This window comes from Carcharodon carcharias, chromosome 9, assembly GCF_017639515.1.
Source record: "Carcharodon carcharias isolate sCarCar2 chromosome 9, sCarCar2.pri, whole genome shotgun sequence".
NCBI classification, from domain to species: domain Eukaryota; kingdom Metazoa; phylum Chordata; class Chondrichthyes; order Lamniformes; family Lamnidae; genus Carcharodon; species Carcharodon carcharias.
The window spans coordinates 167,531,279-167,550,304 of record NC_054475.1 but is presented as its reverse complement, the minus strand read 5'-3'; the positions used below and the strand labels follow the sequence as shown (position 1 = coordinate 167,550,304).

Sequence of the window (19,026 nt, the reverse complement as noted above, 5' to 3'; positions counted from 1 at the left end):
CCTTTGCTCCACTATTTCTCTGCCCAGAGTCTTTTGCCTCATCGCTTTTTTCCTCTATTTCATTCCATGTGGTTCGCAATCTATGACATCCTGTGGTAGCAAAGAAACTTGTTCAGTAAGTCAGTACCCTAACAGGCCTTCTTAAACTGTAAAATAATTGTCTTAAATTAAGTTTGTTTCCTATTATTAGACAAAAACAATTAAAACATTATTTCACAAAAATCTTCCAAACTGACAGCATTATATGTATGCTTGCAATAAGAAACATACAGGGCTGGATTTTGCCATTGGCGAGCAAGAGGTGAGGCCTGCTCGCTGATGGCAAAATGACGCAGGATGACGTTGGGGGAACCTCCGACATCATCCCGCCCCACTTAAACATTCAGGAAGGCAGGGGCACAGTGAAATCAGCTGTCCGCCCACCAAGCTGTCAATGGCCAATTTATACCATTGACAGGATAATTAAAACAATTAAAGGACCTGCCCATCCAACCTTAAGGTTGGTGGGCAGGCCAGGAGCCCCAGCGGGCTTCTGAAAAAACATGAATCCTCATCCACCAGCGGGATGCAGTTTCATGTTGCTTTTAAAAATCTTTAATAAAGTTTCTGTGATTTTTATTAACATGTCCCATCTCGTGTGACATTGTCACATGAGGGGGACATGTTAAGGATTTTATTATTTTTCTATTTTTAATGTTTATACAGCTGTCAGCTATCTCCCTGAGGCAGCACTTAGCCTCAGGGAGAGGAGGGCTCTTTCGTGCACATGCACGAAAGAGCACACTCTCGCATTTGGGAAATCCCCCCCTCCTGCCCGCACAGGAAGCGCATAGCGCTTCCCAGCGGACATCACGCTGTGTTGGCTTAATTGGCCCGCCCAATTAAAATGGTGGCGGGGATCGGCTCCCCGTCCGCCGGAGATTGGGTCGGGCCTGCCCACCGGGCAGGCAGAAAATTCCGCCCACAATATCTGTCGGGAGTTTTATTGCAACACTATGAACTAAGCAAACATTTATTAACCCAAAAGGCATTTACACTGAACTGTAGTTTGTGGCGTAAAGCAGCTTAGGCGTTTTACACCAAAGCATTACAATGAGTTGTCTTGTCATCTCTACCCACCCCACACTGCTGTCAAGTTCAGAATGACAAAAATATTCTTTCAAAAATATTGCGAGGACACAAGAAACAAAATGAAATAATTTTAAAAATCGATGTGCATAAGTTAGAATGCAAAACATAATTTATCCGAATGTAATTACTTCTCCACCACTGAGCGTTTCTGTGACTTTCCTTGGTAGTTCAAGGCCATTTTGGTTTCCATTCCTGTATATATGGAAACACCTGAAATTCACAAAGTCAAAAATGAATATCTAATGTTCAATGCATGCAAATGTACAAACATTGTTCTGATGTTTTCAATTATTTTACTTTATTTTCTGTGAAGCAAATAGTCCTTACCCACAGAGCTTAAAACTGCATCAAAATAACAAACACGTCATTGTTTATTATAAATAACAGAGGCGTCTCCACCCTCCCACAGATATAATTACTTCCATAACAACTGGTACAGAAGCTTACCATATATCTTATCAGTGTTCTTTAATGTGGCTCCTCTTAACAGCAGGTTTTCAGGTCCCAAAGATCTAACGTAAATAAATAAATCTCAGTTTGGAAGAAAAGGAAATAAATCTGATAAGATAATGAACATTCCTTGGTCCAAAATATAATCAGGAACCCAGTTAAAAACATATGCATACAATTCAGAAAGTGTAAGCTTTGAGAACCTGGTTACTCAATGGCTGCAGATGAGCTTTCAAAACCCTTCTCCACTACATACAAAGTGACGTAGAATGAAGCAAAAATCAACGTGCTGTGTAAAATTTGAGTACCTGAAGCAGGTGGTGTTTCACTGGATGAAGTTTGTTCACCAGTTATGTATGACACAATATCATTTATCTACACACAAATTCCTGGCAAATTAAGATATTGCACGATCAGAACATTAATCAGGCATTTTTTTAAAAAAAAACATAGCACTGTTATGAAATTTGTTTCGATATTAATATTTGGAAAATGGGAGCTACTCAATGTCAAAGTGAATTACAGGTGGTGGTGAGCTGCCTTCTCGAAGGTTAAAGATTATAATTGTGTATATAATTGGCTCTAACTTCCAGTTCACCCATCCTGACCATTCCCTGGTCAATGCAAGCTTGGTTTTAAAAAGCTGGAAGCATTTATAAGATGTACAGTAACAGATTAGATGGTTACATAGAATTCCACTGCATGTTGTAATACGTACCTTGCAGTTGGTTCTTGTTTATCACTGAAAACATGAACTCGCCCAACGAACCTGCAATCATCAAATTTCATATTAGTGCTGTATGAATTTGTTTCAAAAATCTTCCAACAAGTTGCATCAAAAAATGTAAAATACATCTCTAGCCTCACCAGGATTAAAGAAAGCTGCCAAAACAATATGTTGCAGTAAATTGACTGCACGTGAATTTTTATAAAATGTAAAAACAAGAAGTGATCTCATCTCAAATTCCTAGGATTTATACTGGTTTGTTCTACAACACAGCAAGGTAAAGAAAAACCTTGTATCATAATAAAACATATCATTGTTTCATTAATATTATTGTTAAAAAGAACCCTGCCAGGGCAAATGATTAATGTTTAATTTTGTGTTTTTTAAAAAATTCATTCATGGGATGTGGGTGTCGCTGGCCAGGCCAGCATTTATTACCCATCCCTAGTTGCCCTCGAGAAGGTGTTGGTGAGCTGCGTTATTGAACCACTGCAGTCCATGGGGTGTAGGTACACCCACAGTGCTGTTAAGGGAGTTCCAGGATTTTGGCCCAGCGACAGTGAAGGAACGGCAATATGTTTCCAAGTCAGGATGATAAGTGACTTGGAGGGGAACTTCCAAGTGGTGGTATTCCCATCTATCTGCTGCCCTTGTCCTTTTCGATAGTAGTGCTTGTGGATTTGGAGAGTGAATTCGAAGAAGCCTTGATGAATTCCTGTTGTGCATCTTGTAGACGATAGACAGCTGTTATGTCCTGGAACATATCAAGCTTGAGTGTTGTTGAAGCTTCACTTATCCAGGCAAGTTGGGAGTATTCCATCACATTCTTGACTTGTGCCATATAGATGGTGGATAGGCTTTGGGGAGTCAGAAGGCGAGTTACTGTTGCAGGATTCCTAGCCTCTGACCTGCTCATGTAGCCACAGTAATTATATGGCTAGTCCAGTTCAGTTTCTGGTCACTCCTAGGATGTTGATTTTGGGGGATTCAGTGATAGTAATGCCTCTGAATTGCAAGGGGAGATGGTTAGATTCTCTCCTGTTGGAGATGGTCATTGCCTAGCACTTATGTGGTGTGAATGTTACCTGCCACTTGTCAGCCCATTATTAGCCAGCCCCCAACGACCCAGAGAGAGAGAAAACGTGGACATGTAGCAGTATAAATAACTGTTTACAAATGTCAATAAATGAGCAATATACCAGGGCAGGTCAATTAGGCCACTATCAATCCTGATCTAAGCACATCTCTGTGGCTCTCAAAGTGTGCCTATTCCTTACCAAAATAAATTTTATCTTTCACTTGTGTCTGACTTTCTGGCCTTTTTGTCACTCGTACCTTAGTTTTGCTTTCATTTATCCCAACCTCCAGACAAGGCAGCTAGTGATGCCTGTGGTTACTTGGCTTAGTTCTTAACATTCTCATCAAGAACAGAATGATCGTAGGTTCAAGCTTTACTCCAGCACTCGAGGGCATAAATTAGACTGGCGCTTCAGTGCAGTGTTGGGGAAGTATTACTTGCCTTATTTCAGATGAGACATTGAAATGAGGTGTGTACACAAGATCTCAAGGCACAAAAAGGTGCATCTCCCGCAACCAAGTGTGTGGGGAGACAGTGACATGGCTGTAATGTCATTGGACGTGGCAATCCGAAGGCCAATGCTAGTGCTCTGGGGACATGGGTTCAATTCCCACCATGGGAGCTGGTGGAATTTAAATTTAATGAATAAAATCTGGAATTGAAAGCTAGTCTCAATAATTGTGACCATGAAATTATTGATTATCGTAAAAACCCATCCGGTTCAATAATCTACTTTAGGGAAGGAAATTTGCTGTCCTTACCTGGTCTGGGCTACATGTGACTCAGAAATGTGGTTGATTCTCAAATGCCCTCTGAGATGGCCTAGCAAGCCAGTCAGTTCAAGGTCAATTGGAGACTGCCCCCGTTACTTACTTTAAAGCCTGCTCTATTGCCCTAGTTATATGACCAGAACACTGGCCCTAGCGTGGCTGAGGAGACACCCGTCCCAACAATACAGCTCTTAATTTCTCCAGTACTGGTACCAGTGCCACATGAAACAAAACCCATTTCTCCAACACAATCTTAGAGCCACGCATTCAACTCAATATTACTTATCCTAATTTACCCTGCCATCCCTAAATGTTCTTAAGGTGATGAGCCACAGTCCTATACTGCTGCAGTCTACTTTTGGTACATCAACGTTAGGGGGAAGTTCCAAGATTTGACCCAGTGATGAAGAAACAATTATATAGCTCCAACTCAGGATGGTGTGCGACTTAGATGAGAACTTGCAGGTGGCGATGTTTGCAGGCAGCAGCATTTACAAGAGTCTGTTGCCCTTGTCTTTCCAGGTGGTACAGCTGTTTCATGCTTGGAATGTGTTGTTGAAGGAGCCCAGGCAAGTTGCTGTAGTGCATCTTGTAGATGGTGTACACTGCTGGGATTTGAACTCATGTCTCTGGATTACTAAGCCAGTAACACAACCATAATGCTAACATACCTCCTTGCTGATAACAACAGTGCATAAAATTCAAAAGTAACTTTTTAATATTAACCATTTTTGAGCATTCCGAGCATGTTCTATGAATAGGCTACTGCGTGTCTCACTTTTCCAGCATTTATTTTATGATTCCTGCTAACTTTCTATGTCAGCACTATCCCAATATTTTATACTTAATTTTCCCTACTTCCTCCTCTGGACAAAGAATATGATAAAAATGTATTTTTCCACCCAGGAGATAGAGAACTCACCCTGCAGGCACATTGGTTCAAATAAGATGGCCAGCAGGTTTATGCAAACACGGGAGGAGCACAAACATCCAGTTTAATTCTGTCTCACTTTCCAACGCAGCTTAACTTGACAATATTTAGGGAAGGGTTCTTTCTCCCTTGCTTTGGTACACACAGATCAACTGTAGAGCCCCCTACTCCACAAATGATTGAAACTTGAGCCTTCTACGACTAAATGACTCAGACACATTGCACATTTACTTTAGCAACTCAATCATCAGGATCACAAATGGACTATTATATTACATGGTTCTCAGATGGCTCTGTAGTCAGCTAGGCTGCCTGACTATAATTCAATAGAAAGTTGCAGGAATTCAAATCATTTACGCTGTTTAACAATTGACAATTATCAGTGAGAAGGAAGTAGTAGTGTTTGTGACTAAATACATCATGAATGGTACCACTTGTTACCTTCAAATCCTGCAGGTCCAAGCTATTGAGGCAACAAGTAGATTGCACATAAACAACTCACTCAATCTGGAACCCACTTCAAAAAAGAATCTGTTCCTGATAATGGGCAACACCTGAGAGGATAACAATTATATTTCATTCTGACCAGCCCTGTGATGGTGTTTTCTTTTTAGCTCATGCTTGGGGTGTTGGCAAGGCCAGCAATAATCGTCCATCCCTAACTGCCCTTGATGTGACAATTGTAACTATCTTCAAAAAGGGAGATGTGGAAACTATCGAGGTATATCCCACTTATCCATAGCAGGAAAATCCTGATGCAGTTTCCTGAATCACCTACTTCCTGTGGAGGAACTTCTCCCAGAGTGTGGTTTTAGACCTTTCAGAGTAACCTCTGATCTGTTGCCAGACAAATCCAAGAAAAATGTTGAGAACACCACCAGGAACTCTTCACTGCATTGATCGACCTGGCCAAAACATTTGACTCAGTAAATTGTAAGGCTCTGTGGATTGTGCTCTAGAGATTGGGTGTCCAAGAAACTTCATCACAATCCTGCAACTGCTTCATGATGAAATGGCTGCAGCTATCAAGTGAGGGATCTGAACAGTCACTTTAAAATCCAGGCCAGTGCCAAGCAAGGCTTGAGATATTACTTCCAATTTACTGGAAAGAAATTATTTGACTTAAAAGGTCATTTGCCCTCTATTACGAGTATTAACTACAACCAAAATGGAAAACTCTTTAACCTGTCATCTCTGTACCAAAACTAAACTGGCCACCATAAACATACATGATCTTTGTTTACAGATGTGCCTGGTTTGCAAGCCACTTGAGATCTCTTCAATTCTGCATACAAGAGACTCGGCCATCTTTGAATGCTGCCTAAACAAAACTCAACCATCCAGACCTGGTAAACCAAATATCCCACCCCCATATGTTGAAGGACAGGCTCCAATTTTTGTTGAGCACTTGCCATAATTTGGCAGCCATCTCTTTCAAGAGGCCAGCATTGACAAAGAGATCCAACACCAGATCAGCGGCGCCAGCTCAGCATCCTACAAACAGCAAGTGTTTGACAACAAAGACCTCTGCAAGTCAACAGAAGTCCTAGTTTACAGAGCAGTTATCACTACCACACTCTTGTGCTGCAGTGAGACCTGGACTGTGCATCAGCTCAGCAAGGCGCTATATAATTGTGGTATCAGAACCTGTATAAACAGGTGTTGTTTAGAAATTCTAAAGGCGTAGGAAATTCCTAACCTGCAGGTGTAATGATCTCCTTAATCAATGCTGCTACCCTCCTTCTTTCTTTCCCTTTCTCCTGAAGGATCATGAAAATGCCACAAAAATTAAAAAAGGAGTGATTGCCAAAATGTGGGATGTCCTGGTCCATGTGCTCAAAGATCTGTGGGTCAAGAATCAGCCTGTTCAGTCATGTGAAGACTCATGGCAGAAACTCACGACCCCGAGTAGACATCATCAGCTACATGAGTGCTAGAGAAATTCCACGAGCAATGCCTCCGCCAAATCCCCCAGATTCATCGGGAGGACTGTCAAACAAATATTAGTGTCCTTCTTGAAGCCAGCTCCACAAACATTCAAGCAAAACTCCTGCAAAAATCAACTACAATTGGACACTATGAATGGCCGAAAAGAGTCTCCTCCGCCAGGTCCTGTTTTCTCAGCTCTCAAATGGCCAGCGTTCCAGGAGACGACAGGCAAAACATTACAAAGACACTCAAGTTCTCCTTGAAGCGTGGCAACATTGACATTAATTAAGAAGAGCTTGCCACCAACCGTTCAAAATGGCTACAACCTGCCCACAAAGCTGCATCATGCTTTGAATCTAAATGCCTTGATAAGGCAGAGGAGCAGCAGGTAAGGAAAGGAAGCAAATCCCGCAATCTGAATCCCACTGTTATGTGGGGTGTCCTGGTCCCATGTGCTCAAAGATCTGTGGGTCAAGAATCAGCCTGTTCAGTCATGTGAAGACTCATGGCAGAAACTCACGACCCCGAGTAGACGTCATCCTCCTTGAACAGGTGGTAGTTGACTGCTTTGTTGAACTTCTTCACTACTTGCAGTCAGTGTTTAGTGGAGAATTCTGGGATAGGAACCTTGATGCAGTCCCCATGACACTAATGTTCTTCTTGTTAAGAGGAAGGTGCTGTTGAAGAATACTTGACCAATCACTATAGCGCAGCTTGTAGACAGTGCACATGACAGGCAAAGAGCTCCAATGATAGAGGGGGTAGATAGGATAGACATTGACTTCAATAGATGTGCCAATCAGTCTGTATGATGTATGCTGTCAAGCTGAACTATAATAATGGCTTCAGGCATCCAATAAGTGGCGAATATTTCATCACACTTGCAAGCCCTGTAGGTGGTGAAGAGGCTCTCTACCCAACATTCCAGTTAAACTTCTTGTCGGTGGTGACTCCTTCATTCAAAAACGTTGAGCTTAAGTGTGTAGGTGCATAATTAACTAGCTAACTAACTGGGAAGGTGGTGGCACAGTAGTATTGTCACTGGATTAGTATTTCAGAGACTCAGGGTAATGTTCTGGGGAACAAAAACAGAAAACGCTGGAAAAACTCAGCAGATCTAACAGCAACTGTGGAGTGAAAAAAAGAGTTAACGTTTTGAGTCCTTATGATTCTTCTTTAGAGCTGTTCTGGGGACCCAGGTTCAAATTAAAAGTCTGATGATGACCATGAAACCATTACGATTGTCCTAAAAACCCATCTGGTTCACTAACATCATTTAAGGAAGGAAATCTGCTGTCCTTACCTGGTCTGGCCCACAAATGACTCCAAGCCCACAGCAATGTGGTTGACTCTTAAAACATCCTCCGAATATGGGCAATAAATGCTGGCCTAGCCAACGATGCCCACATGCCATGAACGAATAAAAACATACTAATGCTGTGAGATGCTGTGGAGTAGCAAATTATGGGCCATTACACCAGATTCAAGTGAAATCTGTAGCAGTGTTTTCAGGTTGCCTAATAATCAGAAAGTTCTTTTCGGTTTTGCACAGATGTTAATTTGCTATTATACAGCAAGAGTGTTTTATTTTGGCTTAGCAATTGAAGACAGACAAATGTATTTTATTATGCTTTTTGGAGAAATCATTTTAATTCCATCACATGATAAGTCAATTAGTGCTACACTGAAATAGTCTTTTCTTAATTGATATTCCCACAGAAAGTAAAATCTAAAAGCAAACATCAACTGTATTAATAATGCAGAAAGGTGAACATAGTACAGATTGGAACTTGTTTTTATAAAATGCAATTCTGAATGGTAACTAGCTATCCCACAACACTACAATGGACAGAATTGCAAATAAGTTTTCAGAGTAAAAGCAAAATTTCTGATTTTAAAGGGAAACCATACATGTGTATTTAAATTGTGTAATACATATTCACAGGATCAGATCTTTAATAAAAATATCACTTAAGGCTATTCCCCCAATGAAATCCAACTGAATTACTACTGCTCACAGAATTCTCACTGGTAGCATTGCCAGTGAGTGGAGTGTTAGCATCTCATTGCATATCAGTGTAAACAGAACCATCATTCTCAGTTAACTGGGTTCAGCCTACAGTATTGTAAATGGACAATATCATGGAACAGGGGGTGTAATGCAGCCTATAGGTACTGTCTAAGAGTTCAAATTAAAATTAAGAATCCATGCTCTCCAGGTAACAATGGAAGTTGACCGATTAATGGACCAATCCCCGTCTCCTCTGATAAGCACGTGACTTCCTTTTACAGCTTGAATGTTCTGCAGCTTTTCATAGACTTAAGAAACATATTGAACAGACTATGGCCCAAGTAAACTTGAGATGCCCAAAAAAATTCTTAGCAGTGGACATTGTTTCCAGTTAATATTGATAAATGTAGGTTTTCAAGGCAATCAGAATGAATGGGTTCACGTTGGGTAGCTAAGAATATCCAAGAAAACACAGAGGAAAATCACGCAAGGATTAGTGCCTTTTATACTAAGTTGAAGGCTGAAAGGAAGTTTAGCATCAAAAAGCAATCTGGGTCTTCATGGACAAATTAAAATTTGATTACAAATTTTAGACATATTTATGTTTAAAGAGAACACCACTTAAATGTGAGTTCATGTGATAAAACGGTTCATCTTGATTTATTATATAATGAGGGTATTAGGAAAGGAGCCCAATTAGTGTAACTCAAAATTTTTGGATATTAGAGATTTTTTCAAAAAAGGTTTGCAAGATTCAGGCAGTTTAATAAGTCACAACGACTTCTAAGAAAAAGTAAGGATGATAAATCAGAGGGTTAAGCATTTAATTTGAGAGCCACATTTGTATGTAGCAGATTGGCGACAACTGTAACCTCAAAATATATGCACAGAGGAATCGAGGCATTGTGCATCCAAAATTGGTTACGCAACAATGAGATGACAAATGGAAGGGGAAAAGAATACAATGACTGTGGACAGAGATTAATCTTGCCCCATTCAATAACAGTTTCTCAAAGCTAGGCAGAGCTCCCCAACCATACCGTAGTGCACCCCCAAACGATAAGGTTGCTTGCGCCTGTGTTCTCACTATCAAGGGATATAGTCCTATAAGGATGAGGGTTTCAGAGTAAAATGATAAAGCTGAAAGAGCTAATCAAAATGGCAGAGCTAGCTCAACGGGCCAAAGCGCTTAATGTTTGTTTCTATATTCTTGTACTATATTCTTCTTAGGAATGTAATGGGCATGGAGATAGGAGGTGGCCATTTAGCCTCTTGAACCTGTTCCGTCATCCCATGGTCATTTTGATGATCTGTCTGTACTGGCATCCTACCACCTACGGGAGATGGATACGCGGCAAGCAATCCATTTAGGTGGCTGCAGGTGGCGCCTTTATTTGGTGCTCCTTGCTGATGGGCTATGAAGGCCATTCCTTGAGGGGGCAGGCTGTGGCACCTATGAAGTTGCCCACACATGACGTTAAGTTTTTTTGTTTTCTATTTTGTGCATGTGGCTGATCCGCTGAGAAGCCTTCTCATTCCGATTAGTGCCAACGAACCTGGGAGCTCCACTTCGAAGGGGACCGCCACATTAGTGATGCTGTCCTGCCAGGGTATACCCATAACGCACTGCAGGTAGGACCAGGCTTCCAGCTTCCCTAAGGGTCAGCTTGGTGTTATTCCACGCATGTATTGAGAGTCAACCAAAAGGTGGTAGCTGCTTTTCCATCATGTGCATTGAGCCAAAGTAGCAGAACCTGGGAACCACTTCCAGTGGAGCACTGTTTAGTGTGATTAGGGCTGAGATGCAACACCTGGCTCCCACGACCACAGCTTTCTTGGGAAAGACCGAGTTACAGGCATGGGAGAGACAGTCCATGAATTTAGATGATCTGTATCTTAAGTACCTACCTTTATCTACCTTGGTTCTGCAACCCATAAAACTCAATACCTATTATTAAAAATTTACGATTGCTCTCCTTGGGGGATGTTTTCTCCCAAATTTCTATCAGATGGTTTAAATTTCCCCAGAAAATTATGTACGTCGCAGCACAGCAGAAATATTCACTCATTTTTACTGTCTCTAACTTTGTCACCACGGCACCACGCCCCAGTAGCCCCCTCCCCCATACACTCCAACATGAAACTTTTGCGCACAAATCTAGATGCACACTCCATAAACTTTGTTCCGACTTGCTTCAATTTTGCAATTATGGCAATAGTCAACTTTTTTGGCAACAAACCTTAGTACCTTTATAAAACTATGGTTAGGCTCCAACTAGAGTACGGCATCCAATTGTGGTCACCACACTTTGGGAAAGATGTGAAGGTCCTTGAAAGGGTGCAGAGGAGAATGGTTCCAAGGATGGGAGGTTTAGCTAAAAGGTTAGGTTTGAAAGGTTTGACTTTACTCCAAGTAGAACAAGGAAATTGAGGGGAGATTTGGTAGAGGTGTGCAAGATCATGACAGGCGTGGACAAGGAAAAACTCTATCCATTAACTGATGGTACACTGACTAGGAGACACAGGCTTAAGATTTTGGGAAAGAGGTATAGGGGAAACGCGAGGGGAACATTAAAAAAAAAACACAGCGAGTAGAACCTGGAACTCGCTGACGATGAGGGTGGTGGAAGTGAAAACAATGATTTCAAGGGGAAACTGGATGTGCACTTGGAAATAAACTTGCTGGGCTACAGGGATCAAGTGGGGGAGTGGGATGACAGAACTCAATGGGCTGAATGGCCTCCCTCTATGCCATGAAGGACTCTTACTAACAGAAAATTTATTTACTTAGTTTTAAAAAATTTGTTCATGGGAAGTGAGTTTCGCTGACTGGGCCAGCATTTATTGCCCATCCTTAGTTGCCTTTGAAAAAGTGGTGAGCTGCCTTCTTGAACCACTGCACTCCTTTTCCAAAGGTACATTCTCAGTGCCATTATGAAGGGAGTTCCAGGGTTTTGACCCAGTGACAGTGAAGGAATGGCGATATATTTCCAAGTCAGGATGGTGAGTGGCTTGGAGGGGAACTTTCAAGTGGTGGTAGTTGCAACTATCTGTTGCCTGTGTCCTAGATGATAGTGATCGTGGGTTTGGAAGGTGCTCTCCAAGGAGCCTTGGTGAATTCCTGCAATGCATCTTAAAGATGGTACACTCTGCTGCTACTGTGCATCAGTGGAGCAGGGAGTGAATGTTTGTGGATATGGAGCCAATCAAGTGGGCTGCTTTGTCCTGGATGATGTCAAGTTTCTTAAGTGTTGTGGGACCTGCACTCATCCAGGCAAATGGGGAGTATTCCATCACACTCCTGACTTGAGCCTTGTAGATGGTGGGGAGGCTTTGGGGAGTCAGGTGGGGAGTTACTTGTCGCACAATTCCTAGCCTCTCAACTGCTCTTGTTGCCACAGTATTTATATGGCTAGTCCAGTTCAGTTTCTAGGCAATGGTAATCTCCAGGATGTTGATAGTGAGGGTGATTCAGTGATAGTAATGCAATTGAAAGTCAAGAAGCGATGATTGGATTCTCTCTTGTTGGAGATGGTCATTGCCTGACAATTGTGTGGCGTGAATGTTACTTGCCACTTGTCAGCCCAAGTCTGGATATTGTCCAGGTCTTGCTGCATTTGGACATGGATTGCTTCAGTATCTGAGGAGTCGTGAACGCTGAACATTGTTGAATGCACAATGAACATCTCCACCTTTGACCTTATGATGGAAGGAAGGATATTGATGAATCAGCTGAAAATGGTTGGACCTAGGACACTACCCTGAGGAACTCCTGCAGTGATGTCCTGGAACTGAGATGACTGACCTCCAACAACCACAACCACTTTCTTTGTGCTAGATACGATTCCAACTAGTGGAGAGATTTCCCTCTGATTCCTATTGACTCCAGTTTTGCTAGGGCTCCTTGATGTCACGTTCGGTCAAATGCAGTCTTGATGTCAAGGGCAGTCACTCTCACCTCACCTGTATATCGTTTGTATATCATGTGAAAGAAAAATACAACTTCCTCATGAAAACCAACTCAGTAGTTTCACAGGAACTACAATGGCTAAGACATTGTATTTCAGGACACCAAAATTAAAAAAAAAAAATCACAAAGCACCAAACCTCTGACAATTAAATGTTGACAGCCCAGAGTTTGGTACAGAAAGCAGACAGCACCATTCACAACGTGGGAATTGAAACATACAAGCCCAAGAGTAACCAGAAATGCAAAAACTAAAAATGGATGACCAGGTTGAGCCAAATAAAAAAACCAAGCCATGATCCACACACAGAATACCAGAAAAAGGAGTGCAGGTTTGGGGGGCAGGGAGAAGAGACACATTGTATTATTGCAGTATACCTGGTGTCTTGGCCAGGATGCACGAACCAACTGCTCTTGCACTATGCAGAAAGCACAATTACTAGGTTCTGCATTCATCAATTTTATGCTGTTTAGGTGATTGAGATGTGTAAATAATTTGGTCAACTGTATTACTGACAGTAGGCAATTAGACAAGCTAAATTTCCTTGGACTAAAATAAAAAACCTCATTATTGTTGAAAGCAGCCTCCATTTCCATCACAGTTAAATGAGATTTAATGGTTTAATTACATTACATCAGTGGCTACAGTTCAAAAATACTTGGTATGGAGCTCCTTGAGGTAGTGAAAAGTTTCATTTAATGTAAGCCCCTTTGTTCTCTCTTAATGGCAAATTGTACATTCATGCAATCTTCCACTAAGAAGGAGTCTGCATTACATAAAATATCTGACACATAAGCAAAAGATAACATCAAGGTTCGGGGCCCATTAAGATTTTATTTAATGAGACTATTTTTTTAGACAAAGCTTGGCAACCAGTTTTAAACAACCAAAGTAGAATATGTAAGTATGACTTGACATTTTACAGTTAATTCACAGGAAAGCTAATGTCACCTTCTGATACACAATCTCTTCAAAGCAATACAACAGTTACACTGGCTGCCCTCTCAAGGGGAAGCAGATCTTTCAGCTACATAATTTATTGCATGTTACAATGCGGTATCAGCCATTGCTGATCGTAAAATTTCATGGAGGAAGACACAAGTAACATCCCCAAAATTCAAGAGAGTCGGGGGGCAGAGGTGAGTATGGTGGCCATTACCAAGGAGAAGGTGCTAGGAAAACTGAAAGGTCTGAAGGTGGGTAAATCACCTGGACGAGATGGATTACACCCCAGAGTTCTGAAGGAGATAACTGAAGAGATAGTGGAGGCGTTAGTGGTGATCTTTCAGGAATCACTCAAGTCAGGGAGGGTCCCAGAGGACTGGAAAATCACTAATGTAACCCCCTTGTTCAGGAAGGGAGTAAGGCAAAAGACGGGAAATTACAGGCCAATTAGCCTGACGTTGGTAAGATTTTAGAGTCCATTATTAAGGATGAGATTTCAGAATACTTGGAAGTGCATGGTAAAATAGGGCAAAGTCAGCATGGTTTCATCAAGGGGAGGTCATGCCTGACAAATCTGTTAGAATTCTTTGAGGAGGTAACGAGCAGGTTAGACAAAGGAGAGCCAATGGATGTTATCTACTTGGATTTCCAGAAGGCCTTTGACAAGGTGCCGCACAGGAGGCTGCTCAGTAAGATAAGAGCCCATGGTGTTAGAGGCAAGGCACTGGCATGGATAGAAGATTGACTGTCTGGCTGGAGGCAGAGAGTGGGGATAAGGGGGTCCTTCTCAGGATGGCGGCCGGTGACTAGTGGAGTTCCGCAAGGATCAGTGTTGGGTCCACAACTTTTCACTTTATACATTAATGATCTAGATGAAGGAACTGAGGGCATTCTGGCTAAGTTTGCAGATGATACAGATAGGTGGAGGGACAGGTAGTATTGAGGAAGCGGAGGCTAGAGAAGGATTTAGACATGTTAGGAGAATGGGCAAAGAAGTGGCAGATGGAATACAACGTGGGGAAGTGTGAGGTCATGCATTTTGGTGTGAAGAATAGAGGCATAGACTATTTTCTAAATGGGGAGAGAATTCAGAAATCTGGAGTGCAAAGGGACTTGGGAGTCCTAGTCCAGGATTCTCTTAAGGTTAACTTGCAGGTTGACGTGGTAGTTAGGAAGGCAAATGCAATGTTGGCATTTATTTCGACAGGACTAGAATATAAAAGCAGGGATGTGTTGCTGAGGCTTTATAAGGATCTGGTCAGACCACATTTAGAATATTGAGCAATTTTGGGCCCCGTATCTCAGGAAGGATGTGCTGGCCCTGGAGAGGGTCCAGAGGAGGTTCACGAGAACAATCCCAGGAATGAAAGGCTTAACATATGAGGAACGTTTGAGGACTCTGGGTCTATACTCAATGGAGTTTAGAAGGATGAGGGGGGATCTGATTGAAACTTGCAGAATACTGAAAGGCCAGGATAGAGTGGACGTGGGGAAGATGTTTCCATTAGTAGGAGAGACTAGGACCTGAGGGCACAGCCTCAGAGTAAGGAGAAGACCTTTTAGAACAGAGATGAGGAGAAACTTCTTTAGCCAGAGAGTGGTGAATCTATGGAATTCATTGCCACACAAGGCTGTGGAGGCCAGGTCATTGAGTGTATTTAAGAGCGAGATAGATAGGTTCTTGATTGGTAAGGGGATCAAAGGTTACGGGGAGAAGGCGGGAGAATGGGGTTGAGAAACGTATCAGCCATGATTGAATGGCGGAGCAGACTCAATGGGCCGAATGGCTTAATTTCTGCTCCTATGTCTTATGGTCTATTAAAAGCGGGAATCTGCGAAGTTCGCGTGTCTGTCTATGCCAGTGTTTTCGGCCGGTCACAAACTTTGCAGCCTTGCCACCAATTCCATCACCCTCCCAGTCAAACTCGTAATCTTGGCATCCTGTGTGAGAGAACTTAGTTGTCAATCCCATCTCTTCTGCATCACAAAAACCATTTGCTACCACCTCCATAACATCGCCCATCTCTACCCCTGCCAAAACCCTCATTCATGCCTTCAGGTCTGACTACTGTATTACTCTCCTAGCCAAACTCCCATTTTCCAACACCCCAAAATGATAGCTCATTCAAAACTTTGCTGCTCATATTTTAAACTGCACCACGACCCACTCAACCCTCACTCATGTGCCAACTAATCCAAAGCTTCAAATTGAAAATTCGTGCCCTTGTCCAAAGCCCTCCACGGTCTCATCCCTCCCTATCTCTGTAACCTCCTCCAGCTTATAATCCCCTGGGAATCTGTTTTCCTGAAACTCTGGCCTCTTATACACTCCAATTTGATTCACTCCACATGAAATCAAGAAACAGCAAGAAGGCACTGGATACTGCAAATGCTATGAGGTCTGCCAATATTCCAGCAATAGTACTAAAAGACTTGTGCTCCAGAACTTTCCGTGCCCCTAGCCAAGCTGTTCCAGTGCAGCTACAACATTGGCATCTAACTGGCAATGTGGAAAATTGCCCAGCTATGTACTGTACACAAAAAAGGACAAATCCAATCTGGCCATTTTATAACCTCAGTCAACTCTTGATCAGAGAAGTGATGAAGGGGTCATCAACATTACTATCAAGTGGCTCTTGCTTAGCAATAACCTACTCACTGACGCTCAGTTTGGGTTCCACCAGGGCGACTCAGCTCCTGACCTCATTACAGCCTTGGTTCAGACATGGACAAAAGAGCTTAACTCCCGAGGTGAGCTGTGAGTGACTGCCTTTGACATTAAGGCAGCATTTGACTGAGTGTGGCATCAAGGACCCTAGCAAAATTGGGGTCAATGAGAGTCAGGGGACAAACTGGTTGAAGTCATGCCCAGTCATACCATAGGAAGATGGTTGTGGTTGTTGGAGATCAATCATCTCCACTCCAGGACATCACTGCAGGGAGTTCCTCAGGGTAGCGTCTAAGTCCAACCATCTTCAGCTGCTTCATCCATGACCTGCCTTCCACCATAAAAAGGTCAGAAATGGGGATGTTTGCTGATGATTGCACAATGTTCAGCATCGGTTGTGACTCCTCAGATACTGAAGCAGTCCATGTTTAAATGCAGCAAGACCTGGACAATATCCAGGCTTAGGCTGACAAGTGCTAAGTAACATTTGCACCAAGCAAGTACCACACAATGACCATCTCAAAAAACAGAGAACCTAACGAATGCCCCTTGGCTTTCAATTGGATTACCATCGCTGAATTCCCCATTATCAACATCTTGGGGGTTACCATTGAAACTGAACTGGACCAGCCATATAAATACTGTGGTCATAGGAGGTCAGAGGCTAGGAATCCTGTGACGAGTAACTCAAGTCCTGACTCCCTAAAGCCTGTCCACCATCTACAAGGCACAAGTCAGGAGTGTCTTCAGCTGCTTCATCAATGACTTTCCTTCCATCATAAGGTCAGAAGTGGGGATGTTTGCTGATGACTGCACAATGTTCAGCACCATTTACGATTCCTCAGATACTAAAGCAGTCCATGCCCAAATGCAACAAGATGTGGACAATATCCAGGCTTGGGCTGACAAGTGACAAGTAACATTTGCACCTTAAGTGCCAGGCAATGACCATCTCCAACAAGAGAGAAACAAACCATCGCCCCTCACAATCAACATCCTGGGGGTTACCACTGACCAGAAACTGAACTGGTCTTGCCATATAAATACTGTGACTACAAGAGCAGGTCAAAGGCTAGGAATCCTGCAGAAAGTAACTCACCTCCTGGCTCCCCAAAGCCTGTCCACCATCTGTAAGGCACAAGTCAGGAGTATAATGGAATATTTTCCACTTGCCTGGATGAGTGCAACTCCAACAACACCCAAGAAGCTTGACTCCATCCAGGACAAAGCAGCTTGCTTGATTGACACCCCAGCCACAAACATTCACTCCCTCCACCACCAACACACAGTGGCAGCAGTGTGTACAATCTACAAGATGCACTGCAGGAACTCACCAAGCCTCCTTAGAATGCACCTTCCAAACCCACGACCAGGACCATCTGGAAGGACAAGGGCAGCAGACACATGGGAACACCACCACCTGGAAAGTCCTCCCCACGAGCCACTCACCATCCTGACTTCGAAATATATTGCTCTTTCTTCACTGTCGCTGGGTCAACATCCTGGAACTCCCTTCCTAACAGCACTGGGTGAACTACATCACGTGGACTGCAGCAGTTCAAGGCAGCACTTCTCAAGGGCAATTAGGGATTGGCAATAAATGTTGGCATGGTATGTGGGCAGCTATACTTTCAGCCATTAGGCCCCAAGGTCCAGAACCTTCCTTCCTGACACACCTGTCCACTTTTAATAACTTCCTTAAAACCTACATATTTCACCTTTCCAAATATTTCCTTCCTTGAGCCAGTATCAATTTTTGTTTCATTATGCTCCTGCAAAGTGCCTAGAGGTAATCTTCTATATTAGAGGGGCTACATAAATGCAAGTTGAACTGGCCCAACACTAGACTCAAAGAAAATAAGACTTGAATTTAAGTACTGCATTTGATGACTACTCAAAGTCTCAAAGTACTTTACAGCCAATAAAGTACTCTTGAAGTGTGATCACTGTTGAAATGTAGGAAGTGCTGCAGCCAATTTGCATCACACAAATTCCACACAAACAGCAATGTGCTAATAACCAGATAATCTGTTTTTGTGATGTTGGTGGAGGGATAAATATTGGACAGGACACCAGAGATAATTTTTCTGATCTTCTTCGAAATAGTGCCATAGGATATTTTACATCCATCCAAGCAGGCAGTTGTGGCCTCAATTTAACATCTCATCTAAAAGATGGCATCTCTGCAGTGCAGCACTCGCTCAATCCTGTACTGGAGAGTTGGCCTTGACTTTGTGCTCAGATCCTGGAGTGGGAGTTGAGTCCTGAACCTTGTGACTCAGAGGTGAAAAGGGTACAACAGCCACATGGGAAGGGGAGCAATGAATTGTGGAATGGAGAAGAGCAAGCAAAGTTATGCAAAGGCATAAAATTTTAGTGTCAGATTGCATCAAAATACCTAAAGACATTTTGCATTCA

General features: G+C 42.6%; 1 protein-coding gene across 5 annotated transcripts in view; it reads right to left on the bottom strand.

The window, feature by feature from the left end:
• Positions 1-19,026, bottom strand: part of atp11c (ATPase phospholipid transporting 11C) — a 154,286-nt gene that overhangs the window by 90,815 nt on the left and 44,445 nt on the right. For all 5 annotated transcript variants that reach the window (XR_005944043.1, XM_041196043.1, XM_041196042.1 and 2 more), the window contains exons 8-10: positions 2,300-2,350; positions 1,579-1,643; positions 1,260-1,341 (exon numbers count right to left, since the gene is read on the bottom strand). Coding sequence is in view for 4 of the 5 variants with exons in the window: in XM_041196043.1 (XP_041051977.1) it covers positions 1,260-1,341; positions 1,579-1,643; positions 2,300-2,350 (198 nt within the window). In the remaining variant the exon portion in view is untranslated. The remainder of the gene's footprint in view (positions 1-1,259; positions 1,342-1,578; positions 1,644-2,299; positions 2,351-19,026) is intronic.